This window comes from Pomacea canaliculata, linkage group LG6, assembly GCF_003073045.1.
Source record: "Pomacea canaliculata isolate SZHN2017 linkage group LG6, ASM307304v1, whole genome shotgun sequence".
Lineage (NCBI taxonomy): Eukaryota > Metazoa > Mollusca > Gastropoda > Architaenioglossa > Ampullariidae > Pomacea > Pomacea canaliculata.
In genome coordinates this window covers 29330730-29354568 of record NC_037595.1, presented here as the reverse complement: position 1 = coordinate 29354568, position 23839 = coordinate 29330730, and the positions used below count along the sequence as shown (strand labels likewise).

The window sequence follows — 23839 nt, the reverse complement described above, 5'->3', positions numbered from 1 at the left end:
GTCAGTCCCTGCAAAGTCTGCGAGCGCCTGCCAGTAATTAAACTATCTGTCAGTCGTGTGCTATTAGCAAATCGTTTCCTTGATTCCCGTGTCAATCAAATGCTATTAACCAATCATCAGTCTCGAAACTCGGGCTCAGTAAACATGCGAGGAGAGGTAGATGCAAGGATGTATTGAATGGTCTGAGCGAGTATGTGCTGCAGCAACCGCCTCTCCATCTTCTGAAACTGAAGTTTTGCAGCAAGGCTCTAGGGTAGATGGGTATTTTGATATTGGGGAAAAAATCATTTTAACATTTTAATTGGTTAGTTTTGTTTTGCTGACTAGTAGCCGTGAAGATTGAATATATGTTGGGCTGTGTCGGTGTGTTTGTATGTGTGTTCGCTCGTGCGTGCATGACATTTTCAAGTTTATGTGCTGGGCTTTTTGTACATGTGTGTGTCTAGAATTTGATTTTTACTGATTTGGTGTCTATCTGGATTATGCTTAGTCATGTATAATGATACTTGGATCAGGTACTTATATCCCTAATGTAGGTAAGATCTGGCAGAAATAAAAAATATTTCCCCTCTCTCTGTCTCTCGCTCCCTCACACACCTCTCTCTCTCTCGCTCAATCCGGGTCTCTCAGCTTATTTTTTATCACTCGTTTCCGCCTCTCCCGTCACTCCCAGCTTGAGATCGACAAAAATTCGCCGACAAGAATTCTTTCATCAGACGCGTATTGATTTAAAGAACGTACCTCTATTTATTCTATTATATAGCACTGCAAATAGTGCCTGCCGCGTCACTCCCTAAAAGATTAGCTCATAGAAATGTTTAGAACATTGTTTTATGGCCTCTGTTTTCAGTTCCACTTCACTGAGTGTTTTGGTCTTCCCACATGTGAATGTGCATGAGGAGAGGAGGGCTGGATGTCCTCAGGGTTTGGGTGTGTCCTCCAGTCTTTCTTCCATTTCCTGAGACTAGATAATAAGGTCTTCAGCAACTCCGACTATAAAATATGACTTGTGCTGCTAGTCGATATATCTGTGATCCATGTCGGGTGTATTTGGTAGACATTCTGTCTGTGTGCAGTAAGAGGTAAATAAATGACAGGACTGTCAATCTGCAGACTCTCTCTCTCTCACACACACACACACACGCACGCACACATACTATATATATATATATCTCACACTTACAAGCCTCATTATTTATATATTTTGATTGATTTCTCGTAATAAGCTGAAAACGACCATTTGAAAATAATTTCAAAGCCGGATGCGCTTGAAACTTCAAGTTTGTTTGGGGACGTTGGAGGGATTGCCGAAAGAATTCTTCTCGATATTTTTCACTTGCTCGGCATTACTTTTTTCTGTTGCTAGACTCTCTGTGTCCCTAGCCAAGTCGCGAGAACAAACGTTGCAATATTTACGAGTCTTAACCCATGCTTGGAACTTAATTGAATTTCGTCTGCCACAATATTCCTCTTAGAAAACTTTCCTATCCAAGCCGGAATGGCAAAATGAAATTACCAATTTTGTTGGTTTTTTTATAACTTTCTGTTTCTATTTTTAGTTTCTTTCATTTTTTTTTCCTTTTATCTCAATCTTCGCTGTTTTTGTGTGCAAGGATTTTCCGACTGAGGTTGTAAACTCTGCTAGGATGCTAAAACAGAATGGCGAATGATTGCACGGAGCCAAGTGACTCCTGGCCACTACCTTCTCGATATACGTATTGTGACCTTTCGTAGAGAAGTCATTTGTCTGAACACCCATGTATCCCAAGGCCAAATACCCGTTTCTCAATGGTTCTGGCAGTCAGAGAAGACCCGAGACAAACAACTGTAGGCAGATACTGTATCAGAAGCCGATGCCTTGTTCAAAATATTCATCAACTCAGAATACCCGGTTGTCTTTTGTCGGTTAGTCCTTCTTCTTTCTTTCCCATTCATTTTGTTTTCTTTCTTTCTTTTTTGTTTTCTTAGTTTTCATTCTTTCTCTTTCTATTCTCATGGACCTTCAGTTGTTGATTTGGTGTAAAAGACCGGCAAACCAACCAACAGCAAATATTTTTCTTGACCACCCACCATTTTGTCTCGCATAGCATCGTATCGTTGTTTGTCGTATCGTTTTATACATACATCTTTACCCTTTCCCTCGTTAAACCAGTTGTCCGTGCTAGCCAGCGTCTCAGCTGCACTGTTGCTTTCTCGGTCGTTCACTCATCTCCCCTGCCAGACAGATTACAGATGTTAATCAATGTAAAACTATGGCAACGGTCTCTGCGTGACAAACAAGGCGCCGCAGGCAGCGACACCACCGCTCCAGCAGCGACCATCAGGATTTTTTTTTTCTTTTTGGCTACAGATACAAAGAAAGATGTTAGCACTGTGTAATAATACTGAGGAGTCTGATGTTGCTTTACGTGCCGATTAATTCTTTATTATTTTTTTTTTAAGTCGCTTAGTTCTCCTCCTCCCAACCATCATCCGTGCCTTCTGGCTTGCCGTTAACAGGATATCTGAGCCTGAAGATGTTGGACATGCAAAAGTCAAAACACCATGTTTGTTCCACAGAAACTGGAGAACAGCTGTAGCCGGATCTTTAATAGTAGACAATATAAATAATGTCAATGATTATATCCCCAGGAGAATAAGGTTCACACTTAGCTATGCAGTCATGTTGAGCAGTAAGGATACACAGAGAACAGCAGGATGTGCAATTCCAAAGAGATATTTTTTTCGAGAACACAATTTCATACGTTAGAGATATCATCTGTTAAATATAAATGCTTAGTGCCTGAGTGTCATAAATACACTTTTGGACTCAAAAGGAACGAAAATGTCCATTCTTTTATGCTTGTTTTATATTTTGCTTTGCTTTGCTAACGGTAAACTCTCCAAAGTCAATGACATTTAAGGTATCAAGTGCCAAGTTCCCCTCTCTATATCTCCCTCTCCAGACCACGTGAGTTTTATTTGAAGTATGTGAAAATAAGCTCGAGCAAAGCTTCTACGACTGTGGCCAAACGGGTACATGATGCGACTCACTGTCACTCACTCATGCTAATAAGTCGCCCCACTGACGACCGAGTCATTACATTTTTCATTGTAACACCTTTACTTCAAAGTTTTATTGCCGCTCACCCAATTTCTGGCAGCTCCGCCTCCGACCCCTCGTGCACATTCATCTGTCACATACACACACGACTCACGCATGTACGCCCACACACACACATACATATATATGTACACGCGCGAGCGCGCGTCTGTTCGCATATTTTCCGTTAATTCTTTTAATATTCGCCGTGGAAAAGCGGTGACTAGTCTGGTGTCTAGTCCACGTCTAGTGTGATGTGCCCGTTAGAACCTTGAACCATTGCGTGACTCGAGGGCTTGTTCTTGAGACCATCAGAGCTTCGCTCCCTCTCACTCACACACACCTCTCATCCTCCATTTCTCCCCTTTCCAGTTGTTGTCGTGGTTGAATCCATTCAGAAATGACAAACATGAAAGTCTGACAGTGGAGCTTAACAGATTCTAACGACACCAGAAGTATCATCGTGTTTGGAACTACCTACCAAAGACATGTTTGCAGCAGTCATAATTCCTTCAGGGGTAAGGTAAGACAATTTTACCATTCACCCTGTCTTGTGTTCAGGGAATACTGAATAACCCAAGTCATCTAAAGACTGCCACAGACATCGCTGAGGAAACCCATGACACCATTAATATCTTGAGAATGTTGTCTTTGGCCAAGATATTATTATCTGCTTGCGAACATCGTTATTTGTACACCTTCAACATCATGGCACCGTTAGGAAAGCTTATTACCCCAACTAAACATTACTGTCTGAAATGTACCCCAGTTAATGACTAGTAGCTTTTTGAAGCTGTCTACCGGCGAATGACAGCTTAGAAAACTATTTTCTGTGACAGGGCGCAACGATTTGGCTTTTTGTTCAAAACCTTTATGGGCTGTACTGTGTCGTTGCCCCGGGTGGCTTTGCAACTAGGCATGCGATGATGGGTGGGTGTGTTGTCCCAGTTCCCACCAGTTGGAGTAACTTTATATTCCCCTGCGTACCCTGTTTCTAATAAATAGTGGAGGGGGGATTCAGTACCAGGCCAGGGTGAAGTGCGAGTAACCTCATGCCAGTGGTTGTCACAGCCTGACTTGAGGTATGGTAATGTGTACAGCCTTTTGATTGCATGAAAACATCAGTAAGCTGCCTGCTCACCCTTTGATAAATTACAAGCTTGGCGACAGCCATAATGATTTTGTGACTTTTTCCTCTGTCTGACACACACAAGCTCACCCTTCTCTCATACGTACATACAGGTGGATCAACCTACGAACGTTTGTATGTTCCAGTAACTCCACTACCACCACACTACCTTTTACCAATATTCATACCAATACCCACAAACTAAAGCTTAGCTTCATCCTTTCAATACCGATTCGAACAAAATACCTACAGAGATAACCTTTCTGTGTCTTGTAATCTTGTAGTCTGTAATCTTTCTGTGAATGTACAGGTACTGTAGAACGTTCGAGAATTCGAAGCTTTGGAATCTCAGAGCTTTGAAGCAAGAGGACTATATGAAGAGGTCGGAAAGGGGGATGGGCCGGAGGTGTATATTCTGATTGTTTCGATGCCTTTGTGGCACGACATACTTCCCTCAGTTGACCCAGCTGTTGAACGGGTACCCGACTTCATAAAGCTCTGGGGAAGGTAAGGTAGCGAGGGGCGGGAAATGGCTTCCGCTCTCACTTTAAAAAAAGCGGTCAAAAAAAAAAAAACCGGTCCCAATATAGGTGGAGTCTCTGTAATCTCTCCCTCCCTCCATATGAGCTAATTATATATACACGCATACATGTTAAGAGATCGATACAGTTAATCCAGTAAATCTGTGACAAATTCTCGGGTACTGTTTCTGACCTGCAAGTAAGCGTCTTTATTCTGGAAGCCCTATTGTTGGAAGCCTCATTGAAATATTAAAAAAAAAAGCGGAAGAATACGGTCAGAGGCGGTGAGCAGGCACATTCCGACGAAGAACTCGTTAGGTGACGTCACGTGCAGTCACGCGAGGTGTTCCACCTGTCTGATCACCATTGCAGCTTTTTCGCAACTCTTTTGCCGATAGTCTTCTGGTTGTCATCTACACCAGCAGCTTTGCCACGAAACAGGCTTAGATGCTGGTGAAACATCAATTCTCGCTCTATCCCCACCACCTCCACCCACCTCTGACCGGCGGTTTATCGAGCATACATTGACTACATTGACCTAACAAGGTTCACTAGAGTAGTGGAGGGCACAGGATGTAAGGTGTCATGACTGGCCTCCTTGAGTGACACCATGCACCCGTCGATTGTATTATGCCATTCTAGGTGGGTATTAAGTGATGATCAGATACTCTGCCTGGCCGGCGGAAGCTTTATATCATGTTGTTGACCCACCCAACAACAACCACCCCTTGGGGATTATGCATGCTAGGCGAAGTACATGTTGCCTCGGGGGGTTGATTCTCCTCTCTGTCTCTCTGGCGAAGAGTCGATGACACGAGGGTCCTCGCATGTGAGGATCCCGTACATATTATGTGAAAATCAGCATCTACAGTATCAATATCTGAGATTGTGCAATTCGACCCACGATTCTTCTTTTCTTTTTGCTCAGATACCCGGATCTGGAGAACTATGTCAGTGCCTCAGACTGACGCCTACCCCTATCCGCATCGTTGCGTTTTGCTGTTACACATACCTGCTCGTGCCCCGAATATGTAGCGGGCTTTCCACTGGCCTGCCTTGTTAAACACCCACCCGTGTAATTTCCAGAGTGGGATTAATAAAGATGTTTTGTATTTGTAAGTGCAAGTTGAGGTGTTAAGTTTTGTTTTTTGTTTTTTTGTTTTTGTTTTTTTTTTTTAGGTGGTGGGGGTTATTTGTTTTTCTCTTATTTTTGTTTTTGTAGTTACATGTACTTTCAACGACTGGATTTTATGCATTACGAGAAGCTACCTTCCAAAATAAACGGAAGTTGCGTTCAACTTCCCTTTCATTTAGTACAAACAAGTTGTCAAACACCACTACAAACAACAACAAAATGTCAATCCCATTAGCTCATTGTGGACCATGAATATGCTTTGTGGACGTGTTCCAGTGCGAGGTCACATTATAACAGGAATAGGAATACATCAGTGACTATAGAAGCCAACGGGTTTGCCTTGTCCAGGCTGTATAAGCGGACTCCAAAGGGACATCACATTGGATCATGTCCCTTAACACTGTCACGAACATGTCCTCTTGACCAATTTGGACAGCTGGTACCTAACCAACTGGGGTAAAAAATGTGTCCATAACTTGAATGTAGATGCTCGTTTCTCGTGAACATTTTGGAAAACGTTTTCTTTGTACTCGGGTGGTTCTTTAATACTGTCTCCCTCTAATGTCTCGTTGCCTCGATTGTAGTAGGATCCTGGTTCATATAATAGTAGTCGTATTCTTTTCAGTCTCCACATGTGATCATTCAGCGTGCAAATCCCGCGCTGTCTGTTGTTCAGTGCCTTGTGTCTACATAAATTATGACATTTTTGTTTCTCATATATGTGAGAGAAAGCATGCGCGCGAGTGTATTTGTGTGTTTTCCTGATTCAATGTTGTTTTGCTCTATAGTGTCAGATTATTTATTAGTTTATGCTCTTGACGTTGATATCTTTGAATAGTTGGAATAAAACGGCTGCCTGAGAAAGGGTGCATTGACAGTCCCCAGCACATGGGGTACTTGCAATAACTGACAAGGCTCGCCACAACTTTTGTTGAATGGCAATGAGTAGGTCCAATGGAAAGGTTGTGTCCATTCTTTTTCAACCTAGATATCAGCCTCCCTCTAGGATGCAGTGAAAGATTGACAAAGTGTTGTTTTATATCGCACGGTCGAACCAGGCTAAACTTGTGAAAGTTGTTGTTTACAGCATTGCTAAGAACGTTGCTCAGAACGGTATTCCACTCATGCAGAACAAACAATACCTTTTCAGGGCCACGTAATCATTCATGTATATAGTGAACATGCAAGCTTCGATAAACCAGACAGGCTCCTCCATTATCAGAACGCATCTCTGCAAAAAGTCAAAGGGTTTCAAGGGTTGTTTGATGTGAGGCAGGCCATGAGTAGCACTCAGCCGTATCAGTAAGAGATGACAGCTACTGGAAACTCGAAGTTTATGTGCGACGTAAAGCTTTTGTTTTTCTCCGTTTGCGGATTTCCCACACCTACTATCTTTGAAAACAAAATTCAGAATCAAACGTTTTCCCCACAGTACAAAATCACATGCGTCTTCGCCAACGGTGTCACAGGATGTCATCCACTGTCTCTGATCATGATGCTGTCTCCGGCTTAGTGATGATCGACATCACTGGTTATTTAACCAACACGCAAGCTTCGCCAATCCACACAGGCATGTCTTACACTAACAAAATATATCTTTGGTAAGAAAGTGAGCTCCGTGGAATTCACGGGTCGTTTGATATGAGCCATTCCCCCATCCTCTTTTACCTCCCCGCCTTGACCATCCTGTTATGTCATTAGCCGGAGGGGTGGCAACTTGACCAGTGCACTTTTGGTGGTCTAAACTCTAACTAAACTTTGTTAAAAGTAGAAAATACCTTTTCTACATGCCTAGAATTGTCCTCTGATCTTTAAGGTTCTGTATTTCGGTAAGGGCTTTCTTATTGCGTAAACAATATGGACAAAGGTTTGATGTTTGACAAAATAGTTACATAACCGTCATCTAAAGAGTTTGACAAGCGCTCGTCCTTATTTGTTGGGCTTAAAACGGTCTTCTGACTAACGGCATGTATCGTGTAATCATTACCAAATGTTTCAAAGGTTTCCAATGTTTAGTAGGTCCGCCATGGCAATTAAGTGTGGTGGAACAAAACACGCAATTCTTTGTACTTTAACTATTTAATTTAGACACGTTTTTATCCCAACGTGCTAGAAACAAACTAAAAAACATAAACTAAGAGCTAGTTGAATAATTTATTTACCCGATCTTCGCACAGTTCCCACCAAGCGACACGTGCTTTCCTCGCGGGCGAGACAAGCGTTGCGCGTTGTATGCTGGGAAACATTAGAGCCGTCCGCCATTTTGTGCAAAGTGTTCTGTGTTTGTGCTGTCCTGTGTGTGTGTTTCACGTGGATAAAAGGTACGATATTTGCATAATTCATCAAACAGTTTGACTGAAAAATGTTTGTGTATCACTTTTTTACAAATAGAGAACTTTATAGTTATCGATGAGAATGCCTGACAGTAGTAATGGTACATCGAGAGGAAAGGGACGCGTGGTTTGTGGCAGGTCAGACAAGGTCCAGTACTAGTCCACGGCGTAGATACGAAAACATAGTTTAGGGGAGGCTGAAAAACCGTATATTAACTCGTCAAAATATAGAGCAAAATATACTTTCTTAAAGTAAAAAAGATGTTATCAGTGTTTCTGATTCTCACGTATTAGTGCTTAAATGCGATCATGCTCAGTCTAACAAAAAGTTCCTCCATTTCAACTCCGTATCATCTGGCTGTGCATGCTCTCAGTACTCTTGTTACAGGCCGGAAATCTTCACCTCTACCTATGACTTATTTACGTTTTCAATGATCGAAAAACAACATTGATTATCTTCCATTTATGTATCTATTATATATAGTTAAATAATCAGAAGCAATTCTTGATTAAAAGATTTGTTTCATGATAAATGTGCACGGCTTTTAGCACAAACACAAATTATTCAACGCTGCTGTTTTAGTTGGAACCACTTGTTTTTAAAAATAAAAAATGTTCTTATGCCACATAAAAATGTACTTAACTGCAAGGAAAGTGGTGTTATTTCCATAGGTGAGATACATTAAGGCCTTCATGCAGGGATATTTTTTCATTATAAACTTTCACCTTGTTTATAGCAGTCTTCTGCTGCAGCGGTAGATCCACATTTTTATGTAATAATCACCACATCTGTTCATTGTTGGAAATTTGCAGTAGAATCGACATGACATTTGCCTTCATATGCTTCTGCACATTTCAAAAGTTGTTTTTCTTTATTGTTTCAGCAACACAACAAACATGAATCCTGCAACCCAGGTTACCTCGCAGACTGAACCTGATCCAGATGCTATCAAAATGTTTGTTGGCCAGATACCAAGAAGCATGGATGAAAATGATCTCCGAAAAATGTTTGAAGATTTTGGTCCAGTCTACCAGCTTAATGTGTTGCGCGATAAGAACACTGGCCAAAGTAAAGGTGGGAAACCTAACAGAGGGCTTAAACATTTTATATCCATATCATTTCGTGGCTCAAATTTGTTTTGCAGGACTATTACATAAATTGCTCGCTCCGTATATGCCACCCCTCCCCTTTTAGAAAAATGCTCTAATGATGCTGCTTAAATATTTAGAAATGTGTTTTGTCGGAGATTCTGCTGCAGCCACCATGAAAAGTTACATTCTTCTATAGTTGACTTTTCCAGCCCTTTTTAGATCTGCTTGCCCAAAAACACAGAAGAAACGCTTTTTAACACAGCTCACATTATTTTTAAAAGTCCAGTCTCAAAACCTACTTCTTTAACAAATATGTGACCCTCCATGACAAAATGAGTCTTAAGTTGTGCGGAGCAGTTTTGTGCTAGAGGCCCCGAAATGTGATATGGGTGAGTTTTGTACAGTTTGACTTTTCTTTTAAAATGGATTCCTTGGTTATTAAACTATTAAGAAAATACACTGCTATGGTAAAATAAAAGTTAGAAATCGACTTTAAATTTGTTTTAATCGAGGTACCCTACTGCGATCCATACTGATTTCAGACGCAATTCAAACACTGTTTCGATACTGTTTCTTAGTCATAACCCATCGTGTTATACCTTACCAGAAAGCCTGGAGCCTGTATGTTCAACTTCTTTAAAGAAGGATTGAAATCTTAACCAATCAAAAGATTTGTCTGCACAAGTTTAGGAGTATGGTCGGCCATCTCGCCGCTTATCTTTGAACCAGCTTTTCTCAAAATGGCCATCACCGTTCTTTCACACTTCAGACGCTTATAACTCCCTCAATGTTAGGACTAGAAGAACAGCTTTTGTATCAAAAGAAAGTTCAGAACCTGTACCTTTTCTCTTTTCCCCATTATCCATCATTTTGTTTTTGTTTGCCATAGTGTCATCAGTTTGATGATGCTTGTGTTGCTTTCTTATTGTCTGGGTGACTGTTTTGTAGTCGTTTATGCATATAGTATTGAACTTGCCTCCACACTTGTAAATACACTCTACACATTACTATGTTAGACATAAGTTAAATGTTGAAAAGGTCTTGTTGCAATAAGTAGAATCATGTCTATATGTTTTGAAAGATGAGAAGATCACTGATTTTGTGCTCTACCATGTGCAAATACTTATTTACAGTGTGTACCTTTCAGGTTGCTGCTTTGTAACATTCTACACAAGGAAAGCAGCATTAGATGCCCAAAATGCCCTTCATAACATTAAAACATTGCCAATGGTAAGAAAAGACTTTACATGGTTCTTCAGATTTTCTTTTTTGTTCTTCCTTTCACTTTTGGAAAACACACCCTCCCCATTTTGTAGTCCTAAACCCTTAGAGCACGAAGGCACACGATCTTGGCTTTGCTGAGGAAGCACAGTGGAGGCGATTTTCATTACTTTTGTTGCAAAGTCCAAGCTTTCTCCTTTCCAAAATGTGCAGGTTTCTTAGCCTAATAATAATATTGAAAAAAAAAATTCACTCACTGCTGTCTTCACAGTCTTCAGTTATTACCCAGTCTTTGTAATACTTTTAATGTCATGCTCAGAGGGTCAAGTGGTTACATGTTTTGTTTCTGCTCAGAGTGTTAAGTGGTGACATGTTTTGTTTCTGCTTATTAACAAATATGAGGATAACTTATTTAAAGCAAGAATAATATATTTTATTAAAGTTGAGGTTTTGTTGGGTTTAAAACTCCTTTTTTTTTAATTGATGTAGGTGTTAGTATTTTCTTGCTATTTTTAATAAATATAAATACATAACTTTGATAACATTTTTTCCATGTGTTTGCAGATGCACCATCCTATTCAGATGAAACCAGCTGATAGTGAGAAGAGAAATGGTGAGCACCACAACGGTATGGTGTTTTAAATGCAGTCTTCTTCTGCAGTTAATAGTACATCATTCTAGTTTTACCTCTGTAGCAAAGTAATTGTTAACTCAAAGAACTTTTAGGGAGTCTTTATTTGATCAGCTGAACCACTGCTACTAATAAGTGAATTATATGTTTGTATAAAATAATACACATATTTAATATGGAAAACTTTCATCTTTTGCTCTGTAACTTTTTTTAATTGTTGGAAAAAAGCAGTCCTATAAAGTAGGAAATAGAGGTAAAAAATTCAGTTAGCCAGATATAGTGCTTTCATGGCACTTTAGTTCTTGCCTTTTTTGTCCCTTTTATTCTGCTGCTGAGTCTTTAATAAGCATTTAATTTTGTTTTCTACAGGAAATTTTTAAAAAAAACATGCTGCAATTGATTCATTTTGTATTTGTGCTTCTTATTTCAGTGGAGGAGCGCAAACTATTTGTTGGAATGCTGAGCAAGAAGTACAATGAAAATGATGTTCGTATGATGTTTGCACCCTTTGGTACGATTGAGGATTGCACTGTTCTTCGGGATGCAAACAGCCAGTCAAGAGGTGTGTAAATTTCTTGTACATAAAACATTAATGAAAACCCAATCATGCCACACTTTGGAGCTGCTATTAGAAAATGAAGCAGACCAAATTTAGTTTTAGCTTCACTAAAGCTTCCTAGTTTGTGTTTCTTTCTAGTTTTTTCCCTGCATATCCATAAGAACATTTGCATTCAAAGGCAGTATGTGGGGATGAGAGAAGATTATGAATCAGCTACAAGGACTTGGTTAATTTGCTGAGATCACAACTGTTTAGGAGAAGGTGGTAAAAGGTTAGACCTATGGGTTTCAAAAAACACCTTTTTTAAAACAATCACAGCTTATAAAAAACAGGGGTTTCACATCACAAATAAAGATTTGTAGAATAATTTTTTTCTGCAAGTTCTTATGATGATGATTGTAAATTCATGTAAAATGCTGTGCAAAAGGTTTATAAATCCTTTTGAAATAATCACCAGCATTCAGAAATAATCACTAAAGTTCAGAGAAAAGTATCAGCCATTGGATTTGAAATTAAAAAATGTAACTGTCAGGTTCATGATCTAAGTGGGGAAAATTTTCCATAATTATACACATTTTCCTCTTATGTTGCTCTGTCACAATGATGGCAAGAGAATACAACTAACCCTGACACATTTTAAGCATGCAAATTTTCAGCCACATAACTAAGCACACCATTTTGCTTTAAACTAACCGTTATATTATTTGCCTTTTGACCAATTTATTTTGTACAGCATCAGATATGCAGACTGTTCGATTTCAATTTTGTCAAAAAAGGCTTGGTTTAGAATGGCATATATCTTGTATAATGTTTTTAGGGCTGATGGTTTTCTTTCACACCAGTGTACTCTGCACTTTTGCAGGGCGAACCACAGTCTTGACTACAGTCTTATTGTGGGCTGTTGTTTTTTAATATATAAAATAACTTTTTTCCAACTAGTAAGGTTATGCTGTTGGGGCATTTCAACTTTGCTTTTTGAAATCATAAAATGTTTTCTTTAAATTGGTTTAAACATGCCTAGTGAAAGAAATTTAAAAGTGTATCAGGGACCTACTGTTGCCTTTAGTAACGCAAATAACTACATAAATAGCACAAGTTATACTCTTACTGTCTAAAGAGTTGCTCATAAACTGGACGTCGTGAGACATTTTAAATGGCAATAAACATTTTAGCCTTAGTTGGAACACTTAGCACTGTGATGTTGGATTCTCTTATCTAATGGTACCTATAGAGGCAACTAACTCAACAGCCAGGTTTATTTATTAACTGTAGGAAAAATATAGAAACCCATCCCAACTTAGTTTGGTATAAAAATTTGTGTGGAGAATTCTTATGCAACTTTGATTGAGTACATCGTTTTCTCTTATTTAAGCACCATGTGTTTTTACTTGCATTGGAGAAAAAAGCACTGCTAAGTTATTTCCAGTGGGATAAGGTTTGTGACTATGATACTTGGTTTATCCTGTTTGTGGAAAATTGTTTCTTTGTTGTCTATTTTTGTCACCTATCTTTGAATCTATGTAAAGGAACTTGAAGCTGTAAGATATGTTCTAGCAAGCTCCCCCTGCCGCCACCGTCTTTCGAATGAAATTGAAGGGGTATCCTTTTTTATGCATTTTGTATCTTAAATGCATTTAAAGTCGTAAAGGTTGTGCTGGGTGCATAAAAGACAACATTACTTTGCAGTTAAGTTTATTTATATGTATGTATACAGACCTGTGGGAAGATGTACTTGCACTGCATTTTGCTCACTATAACTGAGCATGTAATAGTGCACAGCGTCAGTTTGAAACAGAAGCATCACTTTCAGATGAAAAATGTTTGATCACGTGAAGATGTCATTAGATTGTGTCTCACACCAAGGAAGAGTTTGCTGTTGTTTGAGAGCTTAACTATACGCTGCCCATTTTAGTCCTTCTTATCTAACAATGACTCCAGTGCTACAAAAAAAGACACAGTTTTACTTTCCTGAACAGCATTTTCTTGTTGCTGTAATTGGCTGTATTTACAAAAACAAAAAAAAAAATGCAAATGTACCCATTATTCTGGCTGCTTTTAGCAGCCAGTTTCAGTCTGGCATCGCTTTGTACTTGTGTGTTTACTAGGCACTGCTACATCAAGTACATCATTAGTTAAATTGATGTAGCAGGTACAATAGGAGTTTGGGGCAGATGCCACGATTTCTGTGTGCCGTCTTGTTGAGCTATGACCTCTATGTCATAGTGTGCAGTTTGCTGCATCATTGTAGAAGTCTACCTTTGGGCAGACTTGGATAAAGGAAAAAGCACCCATGCCACATGAGGTTTAGTTTTTCAGGGTACTTTTATGTTACTGCAGGTTCTGAAGGGCATTCATATGGAGTAGCTGTTATTTTGCTAGGTATTTTTTTTTTTAAGCTATGTAGTGACATTTATGTGCAATACATTTACTCTGCAAGTGTTTTTATTGTATATACCTCAAAAGCACTTAATGAGTACTTTGTTCCATGTAATTGTTTATGATAACCAAACCAAGTATAAAACTCCATGCTTTTTAAAAGTGGAAGTGTCATTTACATAGAGCCCACATGGTTTTATATTCCCACAAATGGAAATGTTTGTTTTCTGTGGTGTTCCGAGTTTAGAAACTTTTTATTAGGCTGAGTTTGCAGATTTGTCATTGGTGGATGATATATCAGACAAAAGGGTGACCTTGTACATCTTCGCATGAAGAGTGTGCATATCCACCTTGGTTGGCTTTTTTTTTTCTTCGGGAGACGGGGGGTGGGGTGGGGGTTGACATTTTCTGCCCCTTTCCTTAGGGAATAGATTGTTTCATCACTTTGAAAGTCTGATTCAGAAGTCTACCTACAGCAAGCTATTTGTTTCCTTTGACAGTCTTTGCTTTTTTTGTCCTTCATTAGCAATTTTAGTATAAAAATAAAGCCTGACATGGTCTTGAAGTTTATATTTACTTGAATGAAGGGTTTCAGAAATTGAAAAAAGAATCAGAATGAAAATATGGCTGCAAAATAGTTTCACTTTCATGTGTAAAATCTTCGTAAAAATCTGCTAATGGTTACTAATGCCAAGCTAAGTATGCATCAGGAATACAAATGTGCTAGTGGCAGAAAAAAAATTCAAGTTTTACTTTTGTGTAATATGTCATAAATATTATTGCCCCTTGTGAAAAAATACTCAGTTGATGTTTAGTTCCTCTGATGGTTATAATATACTATTTATCTTTCATTATTATCCCCATATTATGATATTGAACTTTAAAAAAAAATGCAGGAATCAATGGACAATCCTTTTTTCACCTCGCATCAGTGCTTGCATAGTCTTTGACGGGTACACGATTCTTAGGTATCATAATGCATTATTTTGAAAAAGAACTGTGATAAACATTGCATAAATTTGAAAGGGTCTTATGGGTAGCGTACATTGTCTCTTGGATTTCCAACAGCTGTTTAAAGGCAATGCTAGCTTGTTGTTGCCAGTTTTTGGCATGCCGTTTCATGGGAAAGGTTGGTGGATTCTGAAATTTTACTTTCATAGTCATTCACTCACCGCGCATTGAGCGCATCTTTGTGATGCGGATACTAGCGCGCTATAAAACTACATCATCATCATCACTTTAAGAAATTTTCTTTGAAATATCAGTAATAATATCTGAGTACTTTTGATACATTAAAAAATCACACTACTACTTCGGTTACAGTTTATAAATTGCTTTGTATGCCATAAATATATTAAGATCTTACTAGCAAGAACTTGTTAAAGATCTGCCCAGAGATCCTTTCGGGTAAACTGTAAAAGAAGTGTCAACCCATAATAAAATATATATTCTAAATTCATATTGCATTGCAATATTTGTCCCTGCCAAAACTAGAGTGCTATGCTAGTCGAGATGTCTGTGTCGTGTCTTGCATAAAATCGGATATGGATAGAAAATTATTTGGTGAACATGGGACTGGTCTTTAGTCTTTCCATGGCAGTGTATTCACTATCTGTGTTTTGACCATTCTAGTTTATAGGTAGTGCCTTTTTTCATTTTGTGTTTTAGGTTTATGTTGCGTCTGTGTCTTGTTGCCTGAGATGCTTATGTGTCTTGTCTTGCAGGTTGTGCGTTTGTCACGTTTGCAAACAGGCAATGCGCCATGAATGCTATCAAGAGCATGCATCATTCCCAGACCATGGAGGTACGAACTCTCTCCATTATAGCAGGCCTTCACAGTTGGCTTGCTATTATGTTAACTGATTGTTTTGAAATTTTCCTGTTGCTAAAGGTTCATGACATGTTTTTGTTAATGTTTTGACCGTTTTGTAATGTGTATAGTTAGAAAAGTTGTGTTTGATCATTCTGTTTTGAAATTATTAAAAAAAAGTGTGGTTTGTCAAGATATGTAGGTAGAGCTCTTGTCTGTTGGGAGCTTTCTGTTGCTCCATTGCATACATTGAACCAAGTAAACATGACAGTAGCCATTTTTCTTTCTGGATAGCTGATAATGCCATACCTTTTTTGGGAGGGGGTGCATAACAGCCAGGCTCTTTATATCCTAAAATGGTGTGTTCACTTGCTTGTTATGGGTGCAGTTTTTTCCCTGTTTAATTGAAATAAATTTTTTAAGTATGTGGGGTATACACATTTGTGGTGCATTGCAGATTGCCTAATGCCACCATTTCTATTTCAGTTTTTTTTTTGCTTATAATGGAAAGCCAAAAATCTCTGGTTGAAATTATGTGTTCCTTTTCTGTGACGCTAGAACCCATGTTCAGGTTTGATCCCAAAGCTGATCAATCCCTGCCTGGCATCATCTTTATAGACAGGTCATCAATGATAGTCCTTTTGGGACGGCAATTCTGTGCTTGTGGCTCTACAAAGCTTTGTGGTTTTTTTTTTCTTTGCATAATTGCAGGGTTGTTCTTCACCGCTGGTGGTCAAGTTGGCAGATACACAAAAGGAGAAGGAACAAAAGAAAATGCAGCAGATGACTTCAAACTTATGGAGCATGCCACTTGGAGCTTTTGCACCACAGTACCTTGCAGTAGGTTTTTTAATTTCATTCTAGGCAGACTTGGGGAGGGCAAAGAATGTTGTGTAATATTTAGACCTTTCTAAATTTGAGTCCCACTTATACATATTGTTCCTTGTTAGTTCAAAGTAAACTTGGGTCTTTTGTGGTTGAGGCTTACACCTGTTAGAGGAGTCCCTCCTCCTCCTTACCCACTGCACTCTGCTTAATAATTAGATCCCAGATTTATCAATACATCTTTGCTTGTGGTTTTGTATTTAAAGAAAAATTTCTTTTTGTTTAGTTGATGTCCCAACAAGCTAATGGTGGAGCAGGTTTCAACATGGGCAGTCTTGGCAGTAAGTTTTACAGTCACATTGGTGCACCTGTTCACTCTGGCTAATTGAAATTTGTTTAAGAAGATTTAATAGTGTGGAATTTTTCAAATGATAGCTTTGTGCTCAGAAATCCCTTTCTTTTTGAGATACATGCACAGAAATGTCATCAGGCACAGCAAGAGGTCATTTTTTTAAAAAAGGAAAAATTTGCATGGATACATTTGGGGGAAGAATTGGAACCACATGCTCCTCCACAAAATGAGCCCAAGGCTTGGAAATTTGAAATTTGCCAAAATTCTGCAGGTTTTGACCTTTTATTTCATACCCAATTTGTAATCCCGTAATTGAGTTATATTGGTCTCAGCAATCCCAAGAGATTTTTCTCTTGGTATTTTTCCAAGGTACTCATACTAGTTCAGATTGTACTATAATGGCTTGGTAATAGAAATCTCAAAAATTTTTAAAAGCCTTTGTAATTTATTCTTTAGTTTGTATGTCCATGTTAAATGTATATGTAGGCAGGCTTTCAGTATCAAGCAGGTGCCATTGTTAAAAAAATTAGCATGGGCTCGTGGATGTTTTTTTTTTTTTTTTGCTGGTTTTTGTGGGGTTTTTTTAATTCAGTGCAGTCACACGTGTGATGATATGATGATAACGGCAGGGTTGATATGACTTGTGGGAGATTAATATGGGAAAATGACCAATCACTTCCCCCTATCCCAATTATTGTGGTTTTTTTTTTTTTTTGTTTACTAGTGCATGTAGGTTGATTGTGCTGCATTAATGGCCTAAATAAAAAGGATTATTATGACCAACTGTTTGGGCTTTATTGCTACTTTTTGCAGAAATACCATTTTTTTAATTTGTAAATAGTGCATTTAAAGACAATATCTTTGTCAACCTCAGAGCATGTGTCTTGATCTATTGTTCGTACCTGGAGAGTTAAGTTTCCGTGTAAAGCTTTACTCAGAAACAGCCATGGTGGAATAAGTAAGCACGACTGAGCTAAATAAAAAGCAACTGAAAAGCACTATGATACCATTTATAAGAGCTTTATTTTCAACATTTAATTTTATAGGTGTTTGAATTCATGGTCTTGGGAACAAGCAGACTGCTTGATTTCCTTAAGACTCCTCTCAGGACCTGATTTTGGTGGATTTTAGCAAGTCTTAACAGAGAGGTTTTACTGAATTTCAAGAATTTAAAGGTGGTGCTCACTTATGTTTCACCAGCTCTGCATAACAATTTGGAAAAGATAGGACTTTTTGGCTAAGATTAATAATAATGAACATTTTTATAGCACTGTCACAATGATTTGCTTAGAGTGCTGTACAAAAATGCACAGGCCTATCCACATAAATGGAATCACACCATGCACCCATATTTGCATGTATTAGATATGCTCACTTTGACATCAGACGCACCTACTCATATAAAAGGTAAATACAGACTTGTTATGCACATGCATGGTGAGGACAGGATTGCATTGAAGTCTCCGTTCTGAAAAAAATAAGGGCGTCTTTAAGTATAACATGTGAAGGAAACAAATTCTCTAGGCATGTTCTTTTAGCACGTGAATCAAGGCTTTGACCTTTGAGTCTGAGTCTTGAGTACCAAAGTAGGCGCAGATTTGAAATGTTTTTTTAAAATCATATATAAGTAGAGGAAAGAAACTGTTCCATTGTGAAATTGCGCTTTTTTGTAAACTCAAATTATCTACCAAAAAGGAAATTTTTCTACAGGTTTCTGCATAATCGATCATTACTTTGATGTTCATTCCAATATTCAGGGGATTTTAATTGTTATACGCCATGTAGACATAAACATAACTTACTATGACTATGAACAACTCCAGTGTCAGAAATAGGCTTAAAATGTTGAAAAATTCCTGGCTGACTTCATATGTGCATTCTGGTCATCATTGTGTTTTAAAATGATGACACTGAAACAATAATTTGCCTAGCATTTCACTCATTTGTCGCAAATTATATCTTTTTTTCTTTGTCTTTTGTGTTTTTTTTTTTGCATGTTGTTTGAAGCCATTGATGTCAAAAAGGTTTTATTTGTACTTGGTATCAAAGAATTTAGTTAATAAAAAGTTGTGCGCTCTTTATTTTATTGTTGGAGTTTATGTGGTAGAAAAAGGTTTAGTAGGCCATACTAAAAATGTGTCTGTGTTTAAGCAGTTGCTTATTGTTTGAGACTGATTTTATGTATTGCGATGTAAATAAGGAACAAATGGGATTTCTGTCATCTATCATTTTAGAAATCCCATTTGTCACTTTGCCCTTTTACAAAATGAAGGCTGCACATTATTGTCTAAAACTGAAATTGATGTGGCCTATTTACCTGTACAGTTTTGAAACAAAGAGTACAGTGCAATTGTGAGGAATCTAAAGCAATGGCTTGACATTTTATAAACTGCTTTGTTTCCACAGAAATCATTTTTAAAGCAAGTGCATTTCAGTTAAACTTTAATTTTTTTATGTTTACATTCTTACATTTATTGATTATACTCTTATTATGTTTTATGTTAAAACATTTTGCACAGATGTGCTTGGTGGATAAATGGGTCTGAGATGTATAGAAGAAATGGTGATCATCATCACTGGCATATGAGAACACAAGATTACTTTGTTACAGATGCTCTTAGTGCTGTTGGTGTGCAGCAACTACTGGCTGCAGCAGCTGCTGCCAGCAATAATCCTGGTGAGTGTTAGGCTATGCTCATGTGTCTTTTAAAGAAAAAATTTAATTCTTGGTCAGTAATAAACTGTTATCTGTTCAAAATGACCTTTTTCCATGTTTTGTTCGATTGTTTCGATTGTGGCTTGCCTTGTATGACGGTAGGAAATTGTTAAACAAGGCTCATATCATTCTTTGCTGCAAATACGTAATTGCTTTGTTGGTCTGTTGGCTAACAGCATAATTTTTGAAATAGCATATTTGGGGAGGGAGGGAATTGATTCAACCTTACTCTTCTATGTTGCAAATTTATGAAACACAAGGTTAGATTTTTGAGAGTTGGTCACTATTAATTGAGCTGGTTTGTATACACATTGTATAATATTACACCTAAATGACACATGAAGCAGCAGTCAGCACATTTTTTTGGTTTGTAACATTATTACTGGTGTGGCAAACAGTGCGGCCAATTCGTTTCAAGGATTTCTTCGATGGACATCTTAAAATATGCATATGACCAATATCTGAATTTCTCAAACAGATTTCAGTCGTGACATGATTTTTGTTTTTTAACCTGGTATGCTTTATTGGAATGCCTCAAAGGAAGAATGTTTGCAAAGAGCAACGTTTGATCAAAAGAATGTGACAAGTCAGCTGAGAATATTTTACAAGGATGAAAAGTACTGCGTTCTTGTTCCTATCTCATTTTCCCAACTGATATCTATATAGTTTTGTTTTGAAAAAGAAATGCCTCTTTATGACTGTGAAACAGGCTTGTTAGCAGCCCTGGCGGGGCTAAACAGTGGGAATACCAATGCCTTAGGCAATAACAACGCCTCTGCAGCCAGCGGTCTCAATTCAAACAGCAATTCTGCAGGTACCAAGCCTGATGGACTTTCACATTGAACTTCTTTTCAGTTGTGCTGCTGCTGCTGCTATTGCTGTTGCTATTCAGTTACCGTTCATTTTTGCTGCTGTTGTTTTTGGTTGTAATGTATTTTTATTATTATTCTTTTATCTTTGACCAGTATGTACCTGCCATAATTTCTGCATGAATGTGATTGGTGCTGAAATTCTTTTCAGTGACAGAAATGCAAGTTTTTTTGGTGGGGGTTTTTTTGTTGTTTATTTTTTTAATGCTCAGACTTTTATTTTTATCATCTAGCATTTCTGTTTTTCCCCCTCTCCCTAAAAAAAAAAAGACACTATAGAAAAGTGCTGCTGATATTAAAACTTGCATTTCTGAGGATTAAGTGTGTGCACCCCTTGCACAGTTTCTGAGACAGCTTTTACCACTCCATCCCTGTATGCATCATGTTCCTTAACACATCTTGCAGACTTGTTGAGGAAGATATTTCACGTAACCATCAGTTCCTCTCTGCCAAAAGTTAGATAAAGATTTGGCAAGCCATACAGTCTGGTTTGCAGATCTACCCTGCACAGTTATCTTTATTTGTCTGCTTTATAGACCGTAGGGTTGCAGTGGGAATAACTTGCGTTTTCTCAAAGTATAAAAGCTGAAAGCTTTACGTTATCTTTCATCAGCGTTTTAAAATAACAGATGTGTCCAGATCTTACCATTCCAACCCTACCCTGTAGGCTGCAAAGAGTTCCTATGCGTGTTCTTTTTCTAAAGAAAATAAATTCAACTTGCGTTTAGCCTTTGCAATATATGCCTGCTTGAACACAAAAGTCTGCATAGTAGGAACAAAATGAGTGAAGCCTTTGCTTTCCACTAATTGCTTTCTTTGTTTAGTTAAAAAAAAAATCTAAATATATAGAAATTACATAAACTGCATATAGAAGTTATTAGCGCGTGGTGTTTTTGTCATTTAAAGTACTCTGTTAGCATTTTCTGTTCCTTATCACACCAAAAGAACTTTATGGCTATAATACCTTTTCCCTGACAAGCTTTTATGTAAAAAACAATAATAAAAAGGTAAAAATTTAGATAACTAGAACTGACATAGCAGATAAATTGTGCATTGTGACAAGATTTCAAGCATACCTCTGACATGCTGAAAAATCTCTGAAACCACATTACTTTCTGTTTACTTATGACATGAAAATATTTTAGACCTTTTATTTGATTTAGTGTCAGTTGCTAATCTTTTGATATAGAAATGAAATTGGATTTTGCACTATACTTACAGTTGTGGAAAATTCTGTTCTAAATTTTCTGAAAAAAGTCACCTCCTGATTACTAGAGACTGAACTTTGCTGTTTATATTCCCTTGCTTTTGAGTTTAAATTCTTCCTAGCACAATATTGAACATGTGTATTTGCATATGTGCATTTTCGGACTTTAAAAAAAATCAGTTATAGTTGTTTTGTGTTTTTGGTTTTTTTTAATTTTGTATATTGAATCATTTACCATGGCGAATGCAACTATTTATCAGCGTAACTTTCAGACTGCTGCTGTTTTGTGCTGTTTGCATGAGTGCTGACACATTTTTTTCATGTGTGTGCTTCTAATGTTTGTTTTAAAAAATGCTTTAGTTAAGGTTCTTGCCGACTTCTCGTGCTGTCATTATATTTTGTTCTGAGTGGTTTATTTCATCCCTATCCTTTTCCTTCATCCCTCTTTGACATGCATATGCACAGTTGAAACTTGAGTGTAACCATACACACACTGTTCCATACATATATGGAGTCTGGGATACAGTTAGATTCTGCAAAATTTACTGCACTTTGATGAGTGGAAAGATGGCGAAAGGCTGGAATAATTTTATTGCTTGATTTGGGGGGGATTAGTTTTTCATTTTAGTATACAATGCATAGATATTTCTTCCATACAGGGATATGAGCTTTAGAAATTTAGTTATTATATCATTGTTTGCTAAAATCTGTATCTAGCAACAGAAGAGAGGTTTTAAATCTTGACAATCTGATAAAATTTAATTTGTAGAAAGAGAAGAAAGAATGGATTTTACAAGTTAAATGCATAACTGAAAGATATTTAATTGATCTGTTTGGTAAGAGACTGCTGCATGTATCAGAACTAGAAAAATTAAGTCTGTTGCCTTAGTTTAAGGATGTAAAGTTTTATAGGTGCATGATGAATCCACATCAAGATGTTAGTGCATCATAAATCTAGTTTCGTATACAATTATTACTTTACAGTCAAAGTGTATTTACCTTCACATGGTTTTTTTTTTTTTTAACTGCATATGCTTAAGCAAACTGTGACAAGTTAACTTATGAACCTGTTGTAGGATTTCTATAGATCTCCTGGAAGATTGTAGTATTGTTTTGGCATTTTTAAGCAGTTAGTGATTACTTGTAGTAAACGCTACTCATTGTGTCATTTGCTGCTCAGTGCTAAACCTATCAGAAAACAAGTGCCATTCCTGGCAGAATTTGGTACAAATGTTTTGCTTTTTTTGTGTTTTTATTTCATCTCTTTTTCCTCCTCTCTCTCTTTTTCTGTGTGACTGGCCATCATTCATAAACTTTCATTTTATGCTATTTTTAGAAACCTTTTTAATTTTGCAGCAGCGGCAGCCTTAAATGCCTTAAGTGGCCAAAATATGGGTGGCCTGGGAGCCCAGAATATGCCCTTTGGACAGCTTGCAAATAACAGTGCCTCAGGTGCATCTGGTATGATGAACAGTAAGTAGCTTTCGTGTGTAAACTTGTATGTCCTCTTTTTCACCTATCATTGGATACAGCATAGTATTATAACAAAAGCCATGGTCACCCAACTCTTTGCAATGTGGATGGCATTAAATATTCATATAAATTTTGTTTCGGGCAAAACAGGCACAAGTGGTTGGAACTTTACTGTTGAAGTCTATGGTCTTGAAATAAGGGATATCAAGTGGCTTACATCAAGGTCATTTTATTAAGATGTCAAGATTAATGTATTTCATAATTACCCTTTTGTGTTGATGGATGCGGTCCATGTCTACATAAACTACAAGATGAACACAAGACTTTTGCACCATTAGAAAGAGAAAAGAAAAATGTCAAAACCATCTAAATCCATCTAATAGTCATGAAAATCTGACACTAACATCCTTCTGCTCTCGTTGTTCTTATTGAAGATCATATGAACCCCTTTTATTTAGTATGACATACTATTTATTTGTGATACTTTTTTAAAGGCTTTTTCTTTTGG

At 37.7% G+C, this 23839-nt stretch overlaps 1 protein-coding gene across 17 annotated transcripts in view; it reads left to right on the top strand.

The window, feature by feature from the left end:
• The window catches only part of LOC112567359 (CUGBP Elav-like family member 2), a 113801-nt gene that overhangs the window by 71254 nt on the left and 18708 nt on the right, over positions 1–23839 (top strand). For 10 of the 17 annotated variants that reach the window (XM_025244044.1, XM_025244049.1, XM_025244043.1 and 7 more), the window contains exons 3-12: positions 9085–9275; positions 10440–10522; positions 11078–11141; positions 11575–11706; positions 15804–15883; positions 16601–16729; positions 17001–17055; positions 19678–19743; positions 20492–20596; positions 23215–23331. In XM_025244044.1, coding sequence (XP_025099829.1) covers positions 9085–9275; positions 10440–10522; positions 11078–11141; positions 11575–11706; positions 15804–15883; positions 16601–16729; positions 17001–17055; positions 19678–19743; positions 20492–20596; positions 23215–23331 — 1022 coding nt within the window. Of the gene's footprint in view, positions 1–8070; positions 8189–9084; positions 9276–10439; positions 10523–11077; positions 11142–11574; positions 11707–15803; positions 15884–16600; positions 16730–17000; positions 17056–19677; positions 19744–20491; positions 20597–23214; positions 23332–23839 lie in introns of those variants that run through there. The other 7 variants (XM_025244045.1, XM_025244058.1, XM_025244053.1 and 4 more) reach the window with 4 other exon arrangements.